The sequence below is a fragment of the Choloepus didactylus genome, chromosome 12 (genome assembly GCF_015220235.1).
Source record: "Choloepus didactylus isolate mChoDid1 chromosome 12, mChoDid1.pri, whole genome shotgun sequence".
Classification (NCBI taxonomy): domain Eukaryota; kingdom Metazoa; phylum Chordata; class Mammalia; order Pilosa; family Megalonychidae; genus Choloepus; species Choloepus didactylus.
Window position 1 is genome coordinate 14,700,540 of NC_051318.1, and position 21,087 is coordinate 14,721,626.

Genomic DNA, 21,087 nt, shown 5'->3' on the forward strand with positions numbered 1-21,087 from the left:
GCCTCTAGTTTTGGGGACTTAGCTGGCATAGGAGCTCTCTGGAGGATTTAAGTTTCTGAAGAATAAACCTAGTGAGTGAAACTCATAGAGTTTCAGATAGGAACCCAGGTATTCTTTAGGGTTTCCAGGGCTACTGTTGATTGGGTTTATCATACCTGTGGCCATTTGGCATATCTAGCTGAAGCTTGCATAGGAGTAACCTCCAGGACAGCCTCTCGATTCTTATTCGAAATGTTGTAGCCACTGAAATCTTATTTTGTTGACTTTCTTTTCCCCCTTTTGGTCAAAAAGGCATTCTCAGTCCTTCAATGCCAGAGTCAGGCTCATTTCCGTAATCCGTGTCCCACATCGCCAGGGAGACTCACTCACCTGGGGTGTCCTGTCCCACATTGGGGAGAGGGTGATGAATTTATTTACAGAGTTGGGCTTAGAAAGAGAAAATCCACAGTTGAGCAACAAAAGAGGTTCTCTGGAGGTGACTCCTAAGCATAATTATAGGTGGGCTTAGCCTCTGCTTTACAACCGTAAGTTTCACAGGAGCAAGCCTCAAGAGTGAGGGCTTCTCCCCCCTACGTGGGATCAGACACCCAGGGAAGTGAATCTCCCTGGCAACGTGGAATATGACTCCCGGGGAGGAATGTAGACCCGGCATCGTGGGATGGAGAACATCTTCTTGACCAAAAGGGGGATGTGAAAGGAAATGAAATAAGCTTCAGTGGCAGAGAGATTCCAAAACGAGCCGAGAGATCACTCTGGTGGGCACTCTTACGCACACTTTAGACAACCTTTTTTAGGTTCTTAAGAATTGGGGTAGCTGGTGGTGGATACCTGAAACTATTAAACTACAACCCAGAACCCATGAATCTCGAAGACAGTTGTATAAAAATGCAGCTTATGAGGGGTGACAGTGGGATTGGGAATGCCATAAGGACCAAACTCCACTTTGTCTAGTTTATGGATGGATGTGTAGAAAAGTAGGGGAAGCAAACAAACAGACAAAGGTACCCAGTGTTCTTTTTTACTTCAATTGCTCTTTTTCACTCTAATTATTATTCTTGTTATTTTTGTGTGTGTGCTAATGAAGATGTCAGGGATTGATTTAGGTGATGAATGTACAACTATGTAATGGTACTGTAAACAATCGAAAGTACAATTTGTTTTGTATGACTGCGTGGTATGTGAATATATCTCAATAAAATGATGATTAAAAAAAAAAAAAAAAAAGAGTGAGGGCTTGACTTATGAAGTAGGGAGTTCCTCATTTCACATAGCATATGTTCTGTCCACAATAATCAATCAGTATCTCACATTATCATCACTTAGTTGTAGACTCCTCATCACTCTCCATTTTAAATAATTCTCTTGACCTGAAACACCCCACAGCTCTTTTCAGTCCTAAATTATTTGTCCCTATTATTTGTGAGGTACTAGTAAGGTATTCCTATTAATTATAGTCCCTAGTATGCAATAGGTAGATTTTTCCTATATACAGGGGTACCTCAGTACTCATCGTTAATTGGTTCTAGGAGGCATGATGAGTACCAAAAATAATGAGTACCAAACAAATTTTTCCTATATGGAATAATGTAAATAAATTTAATGCATTCCTAAACCAAAGATGATGCACACTTTTAAGGCAATATGTAAAAAGATATGGTTGCACTTGAGGTGTTCTTTCTCTTTTCTGCCTTTTTTCATCTTGCACCACAGGCTGTAACACACTTTGTCACCTTCACTAAAAACTTACCAATGAGGACTGCTTCTGTCTTTTCAGAATTCCTTGAAAATGTGAAATTGTTTGGTCATTCAATAAATTCACGTTTTTGCTTGTCAGAGCTTTGCCCAGATGGTACTTCTCCACAAAGTTTTGAATTTCTACTCATTTTGTTTATCAAGGAACTGGGGACATCCTCCCTTATCTCCTTCTCACCTGAAGAAATCTCAGGCACCTCTTGTTGCTGCTCCTTCTGCACTTCCTGCAGAATGCTGCTTTGTTACTGCTTTAACTCCTTTTGTAACATCACCCCCTTTTTTTTTAATCACTTCTTTATTCTTAATGATTGTGGAGACCATTGTCCTAGGCGTACTGTATTCCCTAGCAAGATCCATATTGTGACTACCACTCTCATGTTTGCCTATTATTTCTGTTTTTTTGCTCAATGGTGGTGCAAAGTAATTTTCTTTTCTGCTCAGCACTATCACTGCTCATTTTCTTAGGACTCATGATCAGAAATAAAGCACAAAAATACACAAAATGACCGCAGAAGCTAAGATATGACCACAAGGGGATATGCACAGGGCAAGAGCTACTGCCTGATTAACATGTGAACCTTTTTTCAGCTGGAAAGGGTAGTGAGTCATAAGGCAATTGACACCTACAAGTTCTAGCTTGCACATCGAGTACCAAACAAATGATGAGTACTGGGACAAAATTTTCGTGTAAAAATGCGTTGAGCACCAAATTCAATGAGTTTGAAAGCAGTTGAGTACCAAGGTACCACCGTACCACTCTGTTGTCAGCTCTCTGTACAGTGTCATACCTTAAAAGTATATTATGCAAGCTCCTATCTATATTTGTAGTGCTGATCTGTGGGATACATGCATTTAAACAACCCCTTTCATTCCTGTTTGCCTTCAGTACGGCTCTGATACTTATAATCCCATGAACAAACAGTCATCACCCCTATCTATTCCCATACCTGTAAATTCACACTCATTAACATCTGAACATATTAGATTATCATTCCCCCTCACTAGCATCTGTTTATCTCTAGGTCACCAATGTTCTACATCATAAGACACTGATTTTACATTGTTCAGAGAGTTCATAGTAATAGTAACATACAATATCTCTCCTTTTGTGTCTGACTTATTTCACTCAGCATTATATCCTCAAGGTTCACCATGTTTCCATATGTTTCAGGACCTTGTTCTTTCTTACTGCTGCATAGTATTCCTTCGTATGTATATACCACATTTTGTTTATCCACTCTTCTGTTGAAGGACACTTGGATTGTTTCTCTCTCTTGGTAATTGTGAAAAATGCCGCTATGATCATCAATGTACAAATGTCTGTTCGTGTCACTGCTTTCAGAATTCTGGGTATATACTGAGAAATGGAATTGCCAGATCATAGGGTAATTCAATATCTAGTTTTCTGAGAAACCACCAAGCTGTCTTCCACAGTGGCTGTACCATTATACATTCCCACCAGCAATGAATAAGAGTTCCAATTTCTCCACATCTCCCCAGCATTTGTTGTTTCCTGTTTATTTAATGGCAGCCATTCTTATTAGTGTGAGATGGTACCTCATTGTGGTTTTGACTTGTGTTTCCATAATAGCTAGTGAAGATGAACATTTTTTTCATGTGTTTTTTAGCCATTTGTAGTTCCTCTTTGGCAAAATGCCTTTTCATATCTTTTGCCCATTTTATAATTGGGCTGTTTGTACTACTGTTGTTGAGTTGTAGGCTTTCTTTATATATGCAGGAAATCTCTTATCAGATATATGGTTTCCAAATATTTTCTCCCATTGAGTTGGCTGCCTCTTCACCTTTTTGACAAAGTCTTTTGAGGCACAGAAGTTTTTAATTTTCAGGAGTTCCCATTTTTTTCTATTTTTTCTTTTGTTGCTTGTGCTTTGGGTGTAAGGTTGAAGAAGCTACCTCCTATTACTAAGTCTTGAAGATATTTCCCTATATTATCTTCCAAGAGTTTTATTGTGCTCTTGTATTGAAGTCTTTGATCCACTTTGAGTTAGTTTTTTTTAAGGTGTGAGGTAGGGGTCCTCTTTCATTCTTTTGGATATAAATATCCACTTCACCCAGTCCCATTTTTTGAAGAGACTGTTCTGTTCCAGTTGAGTGGATTTGGGGACCTTATCAAAAATCAGTCACCCATAGATCTGGGAGTCTGTTTTTGAACTCTCAATTCAATTCCATTGATCAAATGTCTATCTTTGTGCCATTACCTTTCTGTTTTGACCACAGTGGCTTTATAGTAGGCTTCAAAGTCTGAAAGTGTAAGTCCTCCAACTTCTTTCTTCTCTTTTAGAAGAAAATTTTTTTTTTGTAATTTGAGGCCCCATCCTTTCCAAATAAATTTGAGATCTACCTTTTCCAAGTCTGCAAATTAGGTTGTTGGAATTATGATTGGAATTGCATTGAATCAGTATATCAGTTTGGGTAGAATTGACATCTTAATGATATTTAGCCTTCCTAACCATGAACACGGAGTATCTTTCCACCTCTGTAGGTCTCTTTTGATTTCTTTACTAACAATTTGTAATTTTCTGTGTAGAGGTCTTTTACATCCTTGGTTAAATTTATTCCTAGGTACTTGATTTTTTTAGTTCTATCGTGAATGGAATTTTTGTTTTTTGATTGCTTCTTCAGTTCAATCATTACTACTGTGTAGGAACATTACTGATTTATGTGCATTAATCTTGTATCCTGCCGCTCTGCTGAATTTTTTTATTAGCTCAAGTAGCTTTTGTCAGTTTCTCAGGATTTTCCAATATAAGATCTTAATCATCTGCAAATAATGATAGTTTTACTTCTTCCTTTACAATTTGGATACCTTTTATTTCTTTGTCTTGGCGAATTGCTCTGGCTAGAACTTCTAGTACAGTGTTGAATAATAGCGGTGGGCATCCTTGTCTCATTCCTGATTTTAAGGGGAAGGCTTTCAGTCTCTCACTGTTAAGTACTATGCTGGCTGTGGGTTTTCATATATGCCCTTTAGCATATTGAGGAAGGTTCCTTCAATTCCTGCTGTTTGAAGTGTTTTTATCAAAAGGGGGTGCTGAATTTTGTCATGTTTTTTCAGTGTCTGTCTAGATGATCATTTGATTTGTTAGTGTGTTGTATTACACTGATTGATTTTCTTATGTTGAACCATCCTTTCATGCCAGGGATGAACCCCACTTGGTCGTGGTATATAAGTTTTTAAGGTGCCTTTGGATTTGATTTGCAAGTGCTTTGTTTAGGATTTTTGCATCTCTATTCATTAGGGAGATTGGCCTATAGTTTTCCCTTTTTGTAGTATCTTTACGTGGTTTTGGTATCAGAGTGATATTAGCTTCATAAAATGAGGTAGTATTTGTTTTCTTCGATTTTTGTGCAAGAGTTTGAGCAGGAATGGTGTTAATTCTTTTTGGCAAGTTTGTTCAATTCCCCTCTGAAGCCATCTGTCCTTGGGGTTTTATTTGTAAGCAGATTTTTGATGACTAATTGGATCTCTTCGCTTGTGATTGGTTTGTTGAGGTCTTCTGTTTCTTCTTTGGTCAGTCTAGGTTGTTCATGTGTTTCAGAAAATTGTCCATTTCCTCTAAATTGTCTAGCTTGTTGGCATACAGTTGTTCATAGTATCATCTTATGATTCTTTTTTACTTCTTAAGGATTCATAGTAATTACCGTGCTTTCATTTCTGATTCTGTTTATTTGGGTCTTCTCTCTTTTTTACTTTGTTAGTCTAGCTAAGCATCTGTCAGTCTTGTTGATCTCAAAGAACCAACTTTTGGTTTATTTATTATTTATTCTCTCTCTCTTTTTTTTTTTTTTTTTTTGTTGTTGTTGTTGATCTTGTTCTTTTTCTCCAGCTCATTTATTTCTGCTTTAATTCTTGTTAATTATTTTCTTAAACTTGCTTCACAGTTAGTTTGGTGATTATTCTCTAGCCTCTTCAGTTGTTCAGTTGATTTTAGTTCTTTCTTGCTTTTTGATGTATGCATTTAGAGCTATGAATTTCCCTCTCAGCAACTCCTTCACTGCATCCTCTAGGTTTTGATGTGTTGTGTTCTTGTTTTCATTCGTCTCTAGATATTTACCTATTTCTCTTCCAATTTCTTCTTTTGACCCACTAGTTGTTTAGAGGTGTGTCGTTTAACCTCCATATATTTGTGAAAGATCTGGTTCTTTGGGGGTTATTGATTTCTGCTTACATTTCATTATGGTCAAAGAATGTGCTTTGAATAATTTCAATCTTTTTAAATTTATTAAGACTTGTTTTGTGCTCCAGCATATGATCTATCCTGGAGAATGTTCCATGAGCACTAGAGAAGAAAGTATATCCTGGTACTTCGGGATGTAACGATCTATATATGTCTGTTAAGTCTAATTCATTTATCATATTGTTTAGGTTCTCAATTTCCTTATTGGCCCTTTGTCTAGTTGTTGTATTTATATAAGACAGTGCTGTATTGAAGTTTCCCACTATTGTAGAAATGTCTTTTGCTCCCATAAGTTTAGCCAATGTTTGTCTCGTGTATTTTGGAGCTCCTTTATTGAGTGCATACATATTTATGATTGTTATTTCTTCTTCGTGAATTGTCCCTTTTATTAATATATAGTGTCCTTCTTGGTCTCTTATAACATCTTTGCATTTAAAGTCTATTTTGTCTGATATTAGTATAGTTGTCCTTGCTTTCTTTTGGTTGCAGCTTGTGTAGAATACTTTTTTCCATCCTTTCGCTTTCAGTCTCTTTGTGTCACAGGGCCTAAGATGAGTCTCTTGTAAATAGCATATCAGTGGGTCATATTTTTTAATCCATTCTACCAGTCTGTATCTTTTAATTGGAGAGTTTATTCACATTCAAAGTTATTATCTGTGAAGGGAGTTCTTGGACTAGCCATCTTATCCTTTTTTTTTTTTTTAATAGTCCGTAGTTTGCATTGGTTGTTTTTTTTCCCCTAATACCACCCCATTTTTAACACCTTACAAGGGTGACATTCATTTGTTCTCCCTCATGTTAAAACATACTTGTACATTTTGTCACAATTGTTGAGTACTCTAGATTTCACTGAGTTATACAGTCCCAGCCTTTATCTTTCCTTTTACTTCTGGTGTCCCACATGCTCCTAACCTTTCTGTTTCAACCATACTCACAGTCATCTTTGTTCAGTGTGCTTACATTGTTATGCTACTGTCACCCAAAATTGTGTTCCAAACCTTTCGTTCCTGTTTTTTTCTGTCCGTCTGTAGTGCTCCATTTACTATTTCTTGTAGAGCAGGTATCTTGTTCACAAACTCTCTCATTGTCTGTCAGAGAATATTTTAAACTCTTCTTCATATTTGAAGGACAGTTTTGCTGTATATAGGATTCTTGGTTGGCGGTTTTTCTCTTTCAGTATCTTAAATATATCACATCATATCCTTCTTGCCTCATGATTTCTACTGAGAAATCCGCACATGGTCTTATCAAGCTTTCTTTATATGTGATGGATTGCTTTTCTCTTGCTGCTTTCAGGATTCTCTCTTTGTCTTTGACATTTGATAATCTGATTATAAAGTGTCTTGGTGTAGGTCTATTCAGATCTATTCTGTTTGGGGTATGCTGTGTTTCCTGGATCTGTAATTTTATGTCTCTCATAAGAGATGGGAAATTTTCATTGATTATTTCCTCTATTATTGCTTCTGCCCCTTTTCCTTTTTCTTCTGGGACACCCATGACACGTACATTTATGCACTTCATGTTGTCTTTCAGTTCTCTGAGACATTACTCATATTTTCCCATTCTTTCCCCTATCTGTTCTTATGTGTGTAGGATTTCAGGTGTCTTGTCCTCCAGTTCCTGAGTGTTTTCTTCTGCCTCTTGAACTCTGCTGTTGTATGTCTCTGTTCTAGTTTGCTAATGCTGCCGGAATGCAAAACACCAGAGATGGACTGGCTTTTATAAAAGGGGGTTTATTGGGTTACACAGTTACAGTCTTAAGGCTATAAAGTGTCCAAGGTAACACATCAGCAATCGGTTACCTTCACTGAAGGATGGCCAATGGTGTCCGGAAAACCTCTGTTAGCTGGGAAGGCAAGTGGCTGGCATCTGCTCCAAAGTTCTGGTTTCAAAATGGCTTTCTCCCAGGACGTTCCCCTCTAGGCTGCAGTTCCTCAAAAATGTCACTCTTAGTTGCTCTTGGAGTATTTTTCCTCTCTTAGCTTCTCTGGCGCAAAAGTCTGGTTTCAACAGCTGTCCTCAAACTGTCTCTCATCTGCAGCTCCTGTTCATTCTTCAAAGTGTCCCTCTTGGTTGTAGCTCCTCTTCAAAACATCACTCACAGCTGCGCTGAGTTCCCTCTGCCCGTCAGCTCATTTATATGGCTCCACTGATCAAGACCCACCCTGAATGGGTGGGGCCATGCCTCCATGGAAATTATCTCATCAGAGTTATCACCTACAGTTGGGTGGGGCGCATTTCCATTGCGAACAACCTAATCGAAACATTCCAACTTAATCCCCATTAATATGTCTGCCCCACAAGATTGCATCAAAGAATATGGCTTTTTCTGGGGGACATAATACATTCAAACTGGCACAGTCTCCATTGTGTCTTTCATCTCTTGTGTTGTGCCTTTCATTTCAATAGATTCTGCCAGTAGTTTTTTTAGACTTGATTTCTATCTTATGTTCACCCAGTGTTTTCTTTATATCCTTCATCTCTTTTGCCATATCTTCCTTGAACTTGTTGATTTGGTTTTTGATTTGATTTAGCATATTTCTTTGAAAATCTTTGACTGTTTCATTAAAGTGAAACAATATTTCAGTTGTATCTTGATTGAGGTGTAAGTTTGTTTCTTTGACTGGACCATATCTCCACCCTTCCCAGTGTAGTTTGTAGTCCTCTGTTGTCTGTGTATCTGGCTTTCCCAGTTACCCCAATCAGATTTTCCCAGACAAGAATGGGTTCAAATCTCAGAATGGGGTTATATTCAGTTTCAAGTCTCCCTGAAGGTGTGCCTTAGAAATTGACAGACTTTCCTGTGGGGTCTCTAGCCGCTATGTTTTTCCTAACCTGCCCAGCACGTGGCACCTCTCACCTTGTTGCTCCCGACTGTGTAAAGAGGTGTGGCCCCTTTAGTTTCTGTTTCGGCTGTTTTCCCCCAGGCTCTGGGGTCTGAGTTCCGAGGGGAGGGCAGGCCCTTGACCTGGGCCCCACCTCCTTCCTCTTAGAGAAGATATACCACCTAAGGAGCTATCTTCAGCATTTCAATAGTTCCTTTGTCTCTCTCACTCTATCAACTCCACCCCTATCTGGGTCAGAGTGCTGTGAACAGAAAATGGCTGAGGCTCCACTGAGCCACTCAGGTTGAGAGAGAGTAAAGGGGAAAAAACGCCCCTTTCAGAGCCAGGCCATAGCCCCCCAATTTCACCTGTCGGTCAGATAGAGCACCTGGTCTTCTGGGCTCCCCCTCCCAGGGCACAGGTGTTTTCTGGCTCTCTAAGGTCAGTCTCTAAAAGTTTTTGTATGTTTCTTTTCTTTTTTTAATTAAATTTTTTCCCCTCTCTGACACCCCAACCTCCTCTCCACTGGGAGCGACCTCAGGGTACTTTTGTGCTTGTCCATGTTTGTAGCTTGTATTCAGCAGCCCTCATTTGTTAATTAAAACCCCAGTTGGAGCTCAGCTGGGCTATATTCACTTGTTCAGAGAGTGCTGCTTTTTACCACAGTGAGGTTTTGCAGCTCAGCCTGAGGTCGTGGGAAGGGGCTCCCAGCACAGTTCTGCAGTTTCTACTTACAGCTTTTATGCTGCAGTCTCAGCCTTTCCACCCAGTCCAGGTTGGTGTACGATGTGTGGACAGTCACAGTTGTCCCCAAGCAGTTGTTCCAGATTATTTACTAGTTGTTCCTGGTTGCTTATTAGTTGTTTCAAGGGACTAACTAACTTGTACACCTCTCTGTGCCACCATCTTAGCTCCTCTTATTCATTGGTTTTTAATTGTCAGGTCTATTTTTTCCCTCTTTTTGTTTGCTTTAAGTTACCCTTACCCATACTGATACTCTTCAGTTCTGTGCCCTTCTCCAGACCTCTCTGTCCTTTCTTTTTTTCTCAGCTGGTAGAGCTCCCTTTAGTATTTCTTACATGGCAGGTCTCTTGCTAACAAATTCTCTTAGCGTTTGTGAAAATTTTAAACTCTCCCTCAATTTTGTAGGAGTGTTTTGCTGGATAAAGAATTCTTGCCTGGCAGTTTTTCTCCTCAGACTCTTAAATATGTCATACCACTGCCTTCTTGCCTTCATGGTGCCCACTGTGTAGTCAGTACTTAATCTTATGTTGTTTCCCTGGTATGTGGTGAATCACTTCTCTCTTGCTGCTTTCAGAACTTTTTCCTTCTCTTCACCATTTGCCCATCTGATCAGTGTATGTCTCTGACTGGGTTTATTTCGATTTATTCTATTTGGAGTTCATTAGGCATCTATGATTTGCATATTTATGTTGTTTATAAGTGTGGGGAAGTTTTCCCCAACTATGTCTTGAAACACTCTTCCTAGCCATTTATTCTTCTCCTTCTGGGACACTAGTGATTCTTATATTTGCAGGCTTCATGTTGTCCATTTTTCCCTTGAGGTCTATTTCAAATTTTTCAGTTTTTGTCACCATTTGTTCTTTTGTGTGTTTGCATTGAATCGGCTTGTCCTCTAGTTCATTTATCCTTTCTTCTGCCTCTTCAAATCTGCTATTGTTTGTCTCTAGTATATTTTTAATTTGATCAACAGTGTCTTTTATTTCCATAAGCTATGCTGTTTTTTATTTACTCCTTCAAATTCTTCACCCACTCTGCCATGTTCCTGCAAATCCCCCTAGAATCAGCTTTTTAAAAAAAACTACTTGCCAGATATACTTTTTTGTCTTTTCTTTGAAGTGCTACAAAGTGATATTGGTGTAATTTGTTATCTTCAGCAGTGCTGATTGATAACTTTGATAACCTTCATTTCCATGTATATTAATGACTACTCTTTGTAATAATCTTTGTAATTAAAACTTTGTTTTAATTGCTTAAGGAAATCATGTAGGTAAGATTAATATTACAGTAATTGCTGTTTCTTGGTTCTAGTGCCATTACCAGCCAGGTGTAGTATAGTTGAGGAGTAAACAGTAATTGATCCTATGGGTCTTACAAGGTGTTTAAATTTAAGTTTTGGTTTGCAGTGTGTGGTACAGTGAGGTCAGATTTTTATTTAAGGAAGAAATTGTCCTAAACAATGAAATAAATGTTGATCTCTAAGAGAAATCTTAATTCGGGTTTATAAAAAGGAAGCTTTCCTATTGTTTTAAAATAAAATGTATAATGATATGATTGTTTTTGTCTGTTAAATCAGCTGGCAGACCTGAGCTATGTAAATCTATATCTAAGTTTCCAGAGGAAAATTTAAAAACTCAATTCATTGCCTTACACAAATGCAAAATAAAGGTTCGGGTCAGAAACAGATTTTAAAATTTTTACATGAAAATTTTAACTTACTTGAACGGGTGCTGTTATAAGCAAGAAAAAAAAAAACCCTTCATGGAAGTAAATTTGTCGGGATGAGGGGAAGCTAATCAGCCTTTTAAATGGTGGTTATTGATTGCTTGGAAATCATAATTTCATAATTGGGGTATTTTATTCTTAAACTTTAGTAAGGGAAAGAAAAATATATGTAGGAAAAAAATATAGAACTAATGAAATAATGGTTAGTTACTTGATTTTGAAGAAAACACAATTTAAAGAGTTATCTACAATCTGCAGCTGTAGCGGTGAATTAAAATGTTTTTATTAAACATTTCAATGTGAGTTAAAATGTTGGTAGTGGATATTTTACTTTTTTTCCATAAGAATAGATAACACTGAATATTATCTTTTCAGAGCAGTAGTGTCTGCACATTGCTAGTTGACCCTAGTCTGACTCTTCAGAGGCAACTTTGTGTGTACGTGTGTGTGTGTATATCTAATAATGTTAATAAAGACATACTACTTGACTTGGCCAGCTTTAAATAAAATATATTGACTCTTTCATATGAAAAATGTTTTGCTTATTTTATACTGCATGCCTCCTTCCTGGTCTCCTAATATTTGTTTTAATATTTTTTTTACAAAGTTCTTCTTTATCAGTTACATTTGTATCTATAAGTAACACCTATGTTGTTTGTAGTTTCTAAATTCTCCCGAAAGATGTATGAAATTTGACAGTGAATATTAAATAAACTCCTATACTTTTGAATAGAAGAAGGAAAAAGATTGAAAATGGTGCTTGTAAATCCTAGGATAACAGAAAAAGAATTTGTACTACTTTTGAAATGAGAAATAACATCTTATTCTTTTTTAGGTTGAGCAAGTGAAATTACTTGATCGATTCAGTACCAGCAACAAATCACTAACAGGAACACTGTATCTTACAGCTACACATCTATTATTTATAGATTCTCATCAAAAAGAAACTTGGGTAAGGAGGACTCCAACTATATTATTTAACAACACAGTAATAATTTATTTGGTATGTTGCTATGTTCTGTTTTGAATATGTATTAAAATGTTTTGATCATTGGCAATCTGTCTCAACCAAAATTTTTTCAAAGTAGCCAAATCACTTCTGCTCTCCTTCTTAATAAAACAGAGATATCATGTGGAAGGTGAAATTTGTGTAGAATATCAGAAAATCTTTTTACCCCCATAAATAATTATAATATACCTATTTGTTCCTTTTAATTTAAAAAATCTAAATAATACAAGTACATATTAACAGATCAAATAGCATAATCCACAGTATTTTTATACCAAATTGTTGTTAGTGTGTTTACATTTATTTTTTGCTAGTACAAACATTGAAGTAACGGACTTCTTGTATATGTTTCCTTGTATATATGTGCCAGAGTTTTTCTGCAATATTTGCCCGGGAGTAAAATCATTGGGTCTTTGATAAGTGCATATTCAGCCTTCCTAAATGTCACCTCTCCAAACTGGTTGTTCCAATTTATTTTCTCAGTAGAGTATGACATTGTTCCATATCTTCAGCAGTATTTGTTGTTGTCAACTTAAAATTTTTTATTTTTCTGGTGAGTGTGTAATTGTGATTTTAATTTGCTGATTACAAGGAAGTTATATTTTGGCAATTGGATTTTCTTTTTTTTTTTTTTTTTTTTTTTTTTCAGGTTGTTTGTCTTTCTTTTTTGATTTTATATCCATATATTGATATATTGTCCTGGCTTTAAGGCTCTATCAGATACATGTCATAGATAGCATCTCAGTTTGTGTCTTGTCTTTTGTGTGTGTTTGTACATGTATGTGTATGTATTTTTTAATTAAAAGTTAATATTTTAATGTAACTTATCAGTTTTTTATTTTGTGATTTATGCTCTTTTGTGACTTAAGAAATCCTTCCCTACATCAAGTTTATAAAGAGTCTCTCATATTTTGTTCTAAAAGCTTAAGTTTTGCCTTCCACATGTAAGTTGTTCATACATCTGGGAAATATTTCAATGTATGGAGAGAGATAGGCATTCAGTTTTACTTTTGTCATATGATAAAACCAGTGCCATTTGTTGACTGTTCCATTCCATTGATCTATATTACCAGCTCTGTCATAAATAAAGCTTCCATATATGTGTGGGTCTACTTTTGAGCTCTCTATTCTATTCCTTTGATATATGGACTGCACTGTAGCAATACTATATTCTAGCTTTTTAAGGAGTCTTGGTATCTAGTAGGGCAACTCCTTCCAAATTGTTCATAATTGTCATGGCTGGTTTGGGCCCTTTGTTCTTCCTCTTATGTTTTAGAATTCATTCATTTATTTACTGATTCATAGAGTGTTCCTGTTTGCTAGAGCTGCTGTTATGCAAAACACCAGAGATGGACTGACTTTTATAAAGGGGGTTTATTAGATTACAAATTTACAGTTCAAAGGCCATAGAAGTGTCCAAACTAAGGTATCAACAAGAGGATACCTTCACTGAGGAAAGGCCAATGGCGTCCGGAACACCTGTTAGCTGGGAAGGCATGTGGCTGGCATCTGCTGGTCCTTTGCTCCTGGGTCCAGGTTTCAAAGTGGCTTTCTCCAAAATGGCTCTGGGGTTCTGTCTTCACTCCTCTGTCTCAGCTCCTGTGCATCCTTGTTTCTTTCTCCCAGGGTGTTTCTTTCTACGCATTTGGGGGTCCTCTCTTAGCTTCTCCGAGGCAAACTCTGGGCTTCATCTCTTGGCTTAGCATCTGCAAGTGTCTCCAAGTGTCATCCAGCATCTGTCAGCTCTTGAGTTCTCTTAAGTTATCCAGTGAACGAATCAAGACTTACCCTGAGTGGGCAGGGTCCACACTTCCATGGAAATAATTTAATCAAGGTATCACCCATAGTTGGGTGAGTCACAACTCCATGGAAACACTCAATCAAGAGGTTCCACCCAACAAGATTGGGTTAAAAGATCATGACTTTCATGCGGGACATGATATATCCAAACTGGCAGTAAACACTTATTCAGTACTATGTGTTTTGTATCACTATTCTAGGTATTTTAGAAATGGTAGTCAATAAAACAGATAAAAATTCTGCCCTCGTGGAGCTGGCATTCTAGTTCAGGGAAAGAGGCAATAAATTGGATAAATAAGTAAAATGCATAGTGATAAGTGCTAAGTGGGACAAGGGGATAGAATGTGGGGTTTATAGGTCAGTGTGCTTGAGAGGTTGGGTTGCAGCTTTAGGTAGGGTGGTCAGGACATTTGAGGACATTTGAGTCAGGCCTGAAGAGGTGGGGAGTGAGCCATTTGTTTAGGTGGAGAAGTGCTCCTGCCAGAGGGAACAGTAATTGCAAGCTCTGGGGTGGGAATGTGTCCGGTTCGTTTAAGGAACGCTGATGAGGTGGAGTGAAGGGGAGAGTAATAGGAAATGAGAGGAATGAGGGTAGAAATGTATTGGGGGGGAGGTGGAGGTATAAGGTCTTTACAAGTTCCACCAAGAACCCTGTGGGAATTACATTGAATTTTTAAAATTAATCTAATTAATTTTTAATTTTTAAAATTATTTTTGTCAAGATGTCAATTCTTGGCAAAACTGAGTCTTCTATTCCTGAACATGGTATAGCTCTCTATTTAGATCGTCATTAATGTCTTCTAATCAAGTATTATACTTTCCACTTGGAATGTGATACTCATCTTTTGTTAGATCCATCCATAGGTATGAATTTTTTTTGTATCTAAATTTTTTGTTGTATCTAAAGATGACTTTAAATTGCATTTTAAAAACTGCTACCTTGCTATGGAAAGTCAGTTTATTTTGTGTATTAATTATATACCTAGCAACTTTGTTGAACTTAATTTTTCTCTAGCTTCTCTTGAGTATTTTACATGTTTCAGTCACCTTTGCTGTAAAGACAGTCTGTTTGTTTCTTCTTTTCCACTCATTATGCCATTCCTTCTTCTCATGATGTGCAGAGCAGGACTATCAATATAATGGTGAATAAAAATATTATGTCATGCGTTCTTGTCTTGCTTATGATTTTAAAAGGAATCCTTCTAGGGTTTCATCATTTAAGAGTGATGTTTGCTGTAGGTTTTGGTTTTGTGCAGCCATCCTTTATTAGGTTAATGGTGTTCCCTTCTATTACTGATATACCAGCGGGGTGCCAAGTGCTTTACAGGTATTAAACCTTTTATAGCTTAAAATAACCCTATGAGGTAATTTCATTATTATCGCTATTATTATCCTCATTTAACATGTAGTAATCTGAGGTTTAAGGAGTATAAGTTACTTGCCTAATATTACACATGGAGCAGGGATTCAAACCTAGACCAAATTACTCTTGACTACAAAATTAATATTTTCTAGTGTAAGAAGAAGTGGGAGAGACAGGAGCAGATTTCATTGCTACTGTTCATGGCAGGTTTTGTTACCTCCAGTCTGTAAGTAAAGACATTGAAGCCAGGGAGATGGTGACTTGTTCATTGTGACACAGGTAACTCAGAACGTGAGTGAGCTTGGACTTTCCTTTCAGATAGCTTTGGGCTCAATTACTAGCTCTGCTGCTTACTGGCTGGGTGACTCTGCTGCTTACTGGCTTTCTGGTCTAAGTAGGAATAGAATACCTGACTAAAAAATTGTGCTAAATCTCTTAAAGCAGGAAGTGTGGGTGGGCTCTTCTCAGTACCCTCATTTCCTTTTGATCAGGGAGGAAAGAATTTCCAGAAAGTTCCCAATGGACTTTCCCTAACATCTTATTGGAAATGGGACACATGGCAACCCCTACCTGCATAGGAGATAGAAAGAGCAGGTTTCTGGCATTTTGGTCTTTTATAGGAGACCGGGGTGGGGGGATGTGGGGGGATGGGGGTGGGGGGCAGTGGAGTTGCAGCTAAGCAAGGCGGAGAGGAATGGTAACCTAACAGTGTCTGCTAAGAAGTGCTTAACTTTTGAGCCTTAGCACTTGTGTAAAATTGGGAAAGCATCAGTAATCACGTACGACTTTGTGAATCTTAAATAAGATAAAATATGAAAAGCACCTGTTCCTGAAACATTAGTAGTGACTCAGTAAATTGTAGCTGCTTTTACTATTTATCCAAGCAGTCCAATCAAGATTAGAGTTCATCTTTGTCTCCCAGCCCAGGGGGTGTCATTGTTCAGTGATACAACCCTTACGGCATATGCCACATTCTTCCCTCCCTCTCCCCTCCCCTCCCCACTCCACCTTACCCCACCCCACCCTACCGTACCCTCCCCTACCTTTACAATCATGGAATCATTACTCATGTCTACCTTCCTTTGTCCACCTGCCTCAGTGTCTTCTGTCTATGTTCTCATCTCCTAAAGATAGCAATGAAAATTTCCCTTGTAGCTGTTGTTTCAGATATTGGGAACTTAGTTTTGGGGGCCAGCTAAAAGATATCTACATTTTTTCTCTCCTATTGTTGTTTTAAAAATGCATTTTTATCAGTGTATTCCCATATGTCTCTCCTGAGTGAAGTCTGTTTAGTATACTAGAGCCATAGAAATGGGCATTCTAGATCTACGAGGAAACTTACTAGTCTTTGATCCTTCTTATTTTACAGATTATTATTATTATTAGTAGTAGTAGTAGTATTTTCAAGATCACATAGCCAGTTAGTGGTGGAGCCAGGACCTTCAGCATTCTCTTTCTGCAAATAATAATTGGAATCATAATGGTGAAATAATATTACAGTTAGGCTCTTGTCCCTTATTTTCTAATTAGATGGTGCTGTTAGATCATTTGGAATAACTTGGCACATGTCCACTACTGTGTATGATAATAGTGGTAAATCTTAGCTATAAGTATTGACTACATATATGTGTATGTTAATTGCCAATTTTAATTTCCATAGGGCAAGTTCTTCCCTCATTAATTTTTTTCAAGCCTTTCCAATTTTTTATTCATTTAATCTTGCATATGAACTCTAAATTTAATATATAATATGATTAATATAATAAATGTTAACATGTAATTATCATATTACAATTACACTATGCTTGGTATGTGTATATATGATTATAGTATACATACTTATCCATCCCTTACCCTTTCACAAAAAGCATAAGGCAGGTTGGAATTTTTTACTATAGTTTATTTTAATTTTTTGGATTAATTTGGGATGAATTGATCTCTTGCCATGATTGAGTCTTCTCATTCAAGAACATGCTATGATTGTGCGATCTTTTGCTCTCTAGAAGAGATTTCTATACATATTTTTAGTTAAAATGAATGGTACTGAGGAACAGAATTTTTTTTAGTAGAAAACTATTTTTGGTAGCAGCTGAGAATGGTCTGTTTAAAATGCCATCTGTATTGAGTGGGACTTGTTTTTCATTGATTCCATAAACATGTATTGAGCAACTGAAATGCTTCAGATACTGTGTTAGGTGCTGGAGAAGTAGTGCTGTTAATCTTAGCTACAGGTTTGGTCCTTATGAAGTGCACAAAATCTAGCTGGAGAAAAAAACAGTCACCACACAACTAATTACTCTTGTACCAAGTTCTATGAAGAAAAAGTATAGGTTGGTATGTGAAAAAAATGAAGGTGGACTAACTTAGTTGGGTTGAGGAGCAGGGGACATCAGGCTATACTTCTCAGAGATACAAGTTTTAAGCAAAGGTCTGAAGTTGACTCAACTTCCTTAGGCAAAGAGGTGAAGCTCCATTATCTCAGTTAGTGGGAGCAACTCAGAGCATGTGTGAAGGAGCTTGGCACATTTGAGGAGCCAAAAGAAGGCTGTCATGGCCAGAACGTAGTCAGTGATGGAGAGGGACACTTGAAATGAGGCTGGAGAAGTGGGAAATAACATGACTGGACTGCTTTTTTTTTTGTATTTTAATTTTTATTTTGAAATAAATTCAAACTTACAGTAACAATTGCAAAAATAATACAAACCCCATACACAGAACTCCAGCATACCCCAACCCCCCTCCACCAATACCCCGATCTACCAACTTTAATATTTTGTCACTTTACCATTTCTTTCTTTCCCTCCCTCCCTGTCTATCACCCATCATCTGTTGCTCTGTCTTCTGAATATATAAGAGCAAGTTGCACACATCCTTGAAGAAATAATATAATTCACATATACATTTCCTATGATCAAGAATATTCGTTTATGTAATCACATTAAGTGTAGTTAAGAAGTTCAAGAAATTTAACATTGATATAAAGCTTACATTCTGTATTTCATTTTTTTCTTATGTCCCAGTTGTGTCCTTTTGAGCCTTTTCTCCTTTATTCTTAGATCTCATCCAGGATCATCTATGGCATTTAATTGTCATTACCTATTTACAGTCTTTTTTTTCAATTGTGGAAACATATATACAGCATAAATCTTCCCGTTACAACCCCTCCCAAGCATTGCATTTAGTGGGATTAATCACATTCACAGTGTTGCAATGCCATCAGCTTCCCACCATCCATTACTAGAAATTTCCCTTCACCCCAGACAGAGACCCTGCACTCATTTCCCCATTGCCCTGTCCCCCACTTCTCCTAACCCATACTCTGCTTTTTATCTCTATGATCCTGTTCTCTGATACTTTCTTTGTGTTTACCATGGGGCTTAAATTTAACATCTTAGGTCTATAACAATCTTCTTTTCTTTGATACCAACTTAACTTCAATAGGACACATAAACTATGTTCTATACTCCTCCATTCCCCCACCTTTATGTAGTTCTTGTCAAAAATTACATATTTTACATTGAGTCCAAAACCACTGATTTATCATTACACTTTATGTATTTTAGATCCTGTAGGAAGTAAATAGTGGAGTTACAAATCAAAAATACAGTAGTATTGGTATTTATATTTACCATGTGATCTTTACTGGAAATCTTTATTTCTTCATGTGGTTTCAGTCAATTGTTTAGTGTCCCTTCCTTTCGGCCTGCACAATTCCCTTTAGTATTTCTTATAAGACTGATCTACTGGTGATGAAGTCCCTCAGCTTTTGATTATCTGGGAATGTTTTCATCTCCCCCTCATTTTTAACCTCCAGGTGTTTGTGAATTTTCTAAGTCTCTAATGGTTATTGACTTCCCTTTGTGTTCCATTGCGGTCAGAGAATGTGCTTTGAATAATTTCAATCTTGTTAAATTTATTAAGGCTTGTTTATATCCCAGCCTATGGTCTATTCTGGAGAAAGATCCATGATCACTAGAGAAGAATGTGTATCCTGGTGATTTGGGATGTAATGTTCCATATATGTCTGTTAAATTTCTCTGTATCTCTCTCTCCTTTCTTTGCTTCTCTGTTGGTAGGGCTCCCTTTACTACCTGAAGTAGGGCAGGACTTTTATTAACAAAATCTCTCAGCATTTGTTTGTGAAAAATTTAAGCTTTCCCTCAAATTTGAAGGAGCGTTTTGCTGGATAAAGTATTCTTGGTGGGAAATTTTTCTCTCACAGAATTTTAAATACGTCATGCCACTGCCTCTCACCTCCATGGTGGCCGCTGAGTAGTCACTACTTAGTCTTATGTTGTTTCCTTTGTATGTGGTGAATTGCTTTTCTCTTGCTACTTTCAGAACTTGCTCCTTCTCTTTAGTATTTGACAGTCTGATCAGAATATGTCTTGGAGTGGGTTTGTTTGGATTTATTCTATTTGGAGTTTGCTGGGCAGTTATGCTTTGTGTATTTATATTGTGTAAAAGGTTTGGGAAGTTTTCCCAACAATTTCTTTGAATACTCTTTCTAGACCTTTACCCTTCTCTTCCCCTTCTGGGACACCAATGAGTCTTATATTTGGATGTTTTATTTTACCTATCATATCCCTGAGATCCATTTTGATTTTTTTTATTTTTCCCCATTCTTTCTATTGTTCTTTCATTTTCCATTCTGTGGCCCTTGAGGTTGCTGATTCGTTGTTCAGCTTCCTCTAGTCTTGTACTATGAGCATCTAGAATCTTTTTAATTTGGTCAGCAGTTTCTTTTATTTCCATAAGATCATCTTTTTTTTATTTACTCTTGCAATTTCTTCTTTATGCTCTTCTAGGATCTTCTTCATGTCCTTTATGTCCTGTGCCATGCTCTTCTTCATGTCCTTTATATCCTGAGCCATGCTTTTGTTACCTGTCTGTAATTCTTTGATTAATTGTGCCAAGTACTGTGTGTCTTCTGATCTTTTGATTTGGGTGTTTTGGTTTGGGTTCTCCATATCGTCTGGTTTTATCATACGCTTTAAGATTTTCTGTTGTTTTTGGCCTCTTGGCATTTGCTTTACTTGATTGGGTTCTTTTAGGATATGTAGAATTATTCAAAGCCTAATCTCTAATTTGTCAGATCTACATGTTGGTGGCGTACACAGTCTAACTAACCAGCAGATGACGTCCGCGAGTCACCTATTCCCCTCAAGTCAGTTCTCCCCAACTTTGTCTTTGTGGTGTATGGGGGTCTGATTCTTGTGGGGTCCAATTGGTGCACCAAGTTTGGGTGTGTTGTTGGTGCTGTCTGCCCTGAATGTGGGGCGTGTGTCTGAGTGGTTAGGGAGGCAGGGCAGCTTTAATAATCAGACCTCCCAGGTGTTCCTGGAGATTTAAGGCTGTTGCAAGAGTCTACACCTTCATTTCAGTCTTGCCACAGATTGTCTTTGCCACTGACCCACAAGTCCTTGGTATTGGTGTAGGGTCCCTGGGATTTCCAGGTGTGTTCCTCTTCCCAGCCATGCCCTTCTAGGGCCTCTGCTGAGGGAATGCTGTGCTATGTCACAAGTGCGTGCCTTCCTTCCAGGGAAGCCCTGGGCCGCCGGGCCGTGCAGGGGTGTTCCCAGCCTGCTGTAAAGATGGCTGAATGGGGCGTGTTAATTTCCCCCTTTTCTCAGAGCTCCGCCTTCCCAGCTCTGGGACAATTAGTTGTGGGTG

At 37.6% G+C, this 21,087-nt stretch overlaps 1 protein-coding gene across 3 annotated transcripts in view; it reads left to right on the forward strand.

Moving 5' to 3' along the window:
• MTMR6 (myotubularin related protein 6) overlaps positions 1 to 21,087 on the forward strand; it is a 55,798-nt gene that overhangs the window by 13,504 nt on the left and 21,207 nt on the right. For 2 of the 3 annotated variants that reach the window (XM_037800064.1, XM_037800066.1), the window contains exon 2: positions 12,078 to 12,194. In XM_037800064.1, coding sequence (XP_037655992.1) covers positions 12,078 to 12,194 — 117 coding nt within the window. The remainder of the gene's footprint in view (positions 1 to 12,077; positions 12,195 to 21,087) is intronic. The other variant, XM_037800065.1, reaches the window with a different exon arrangement.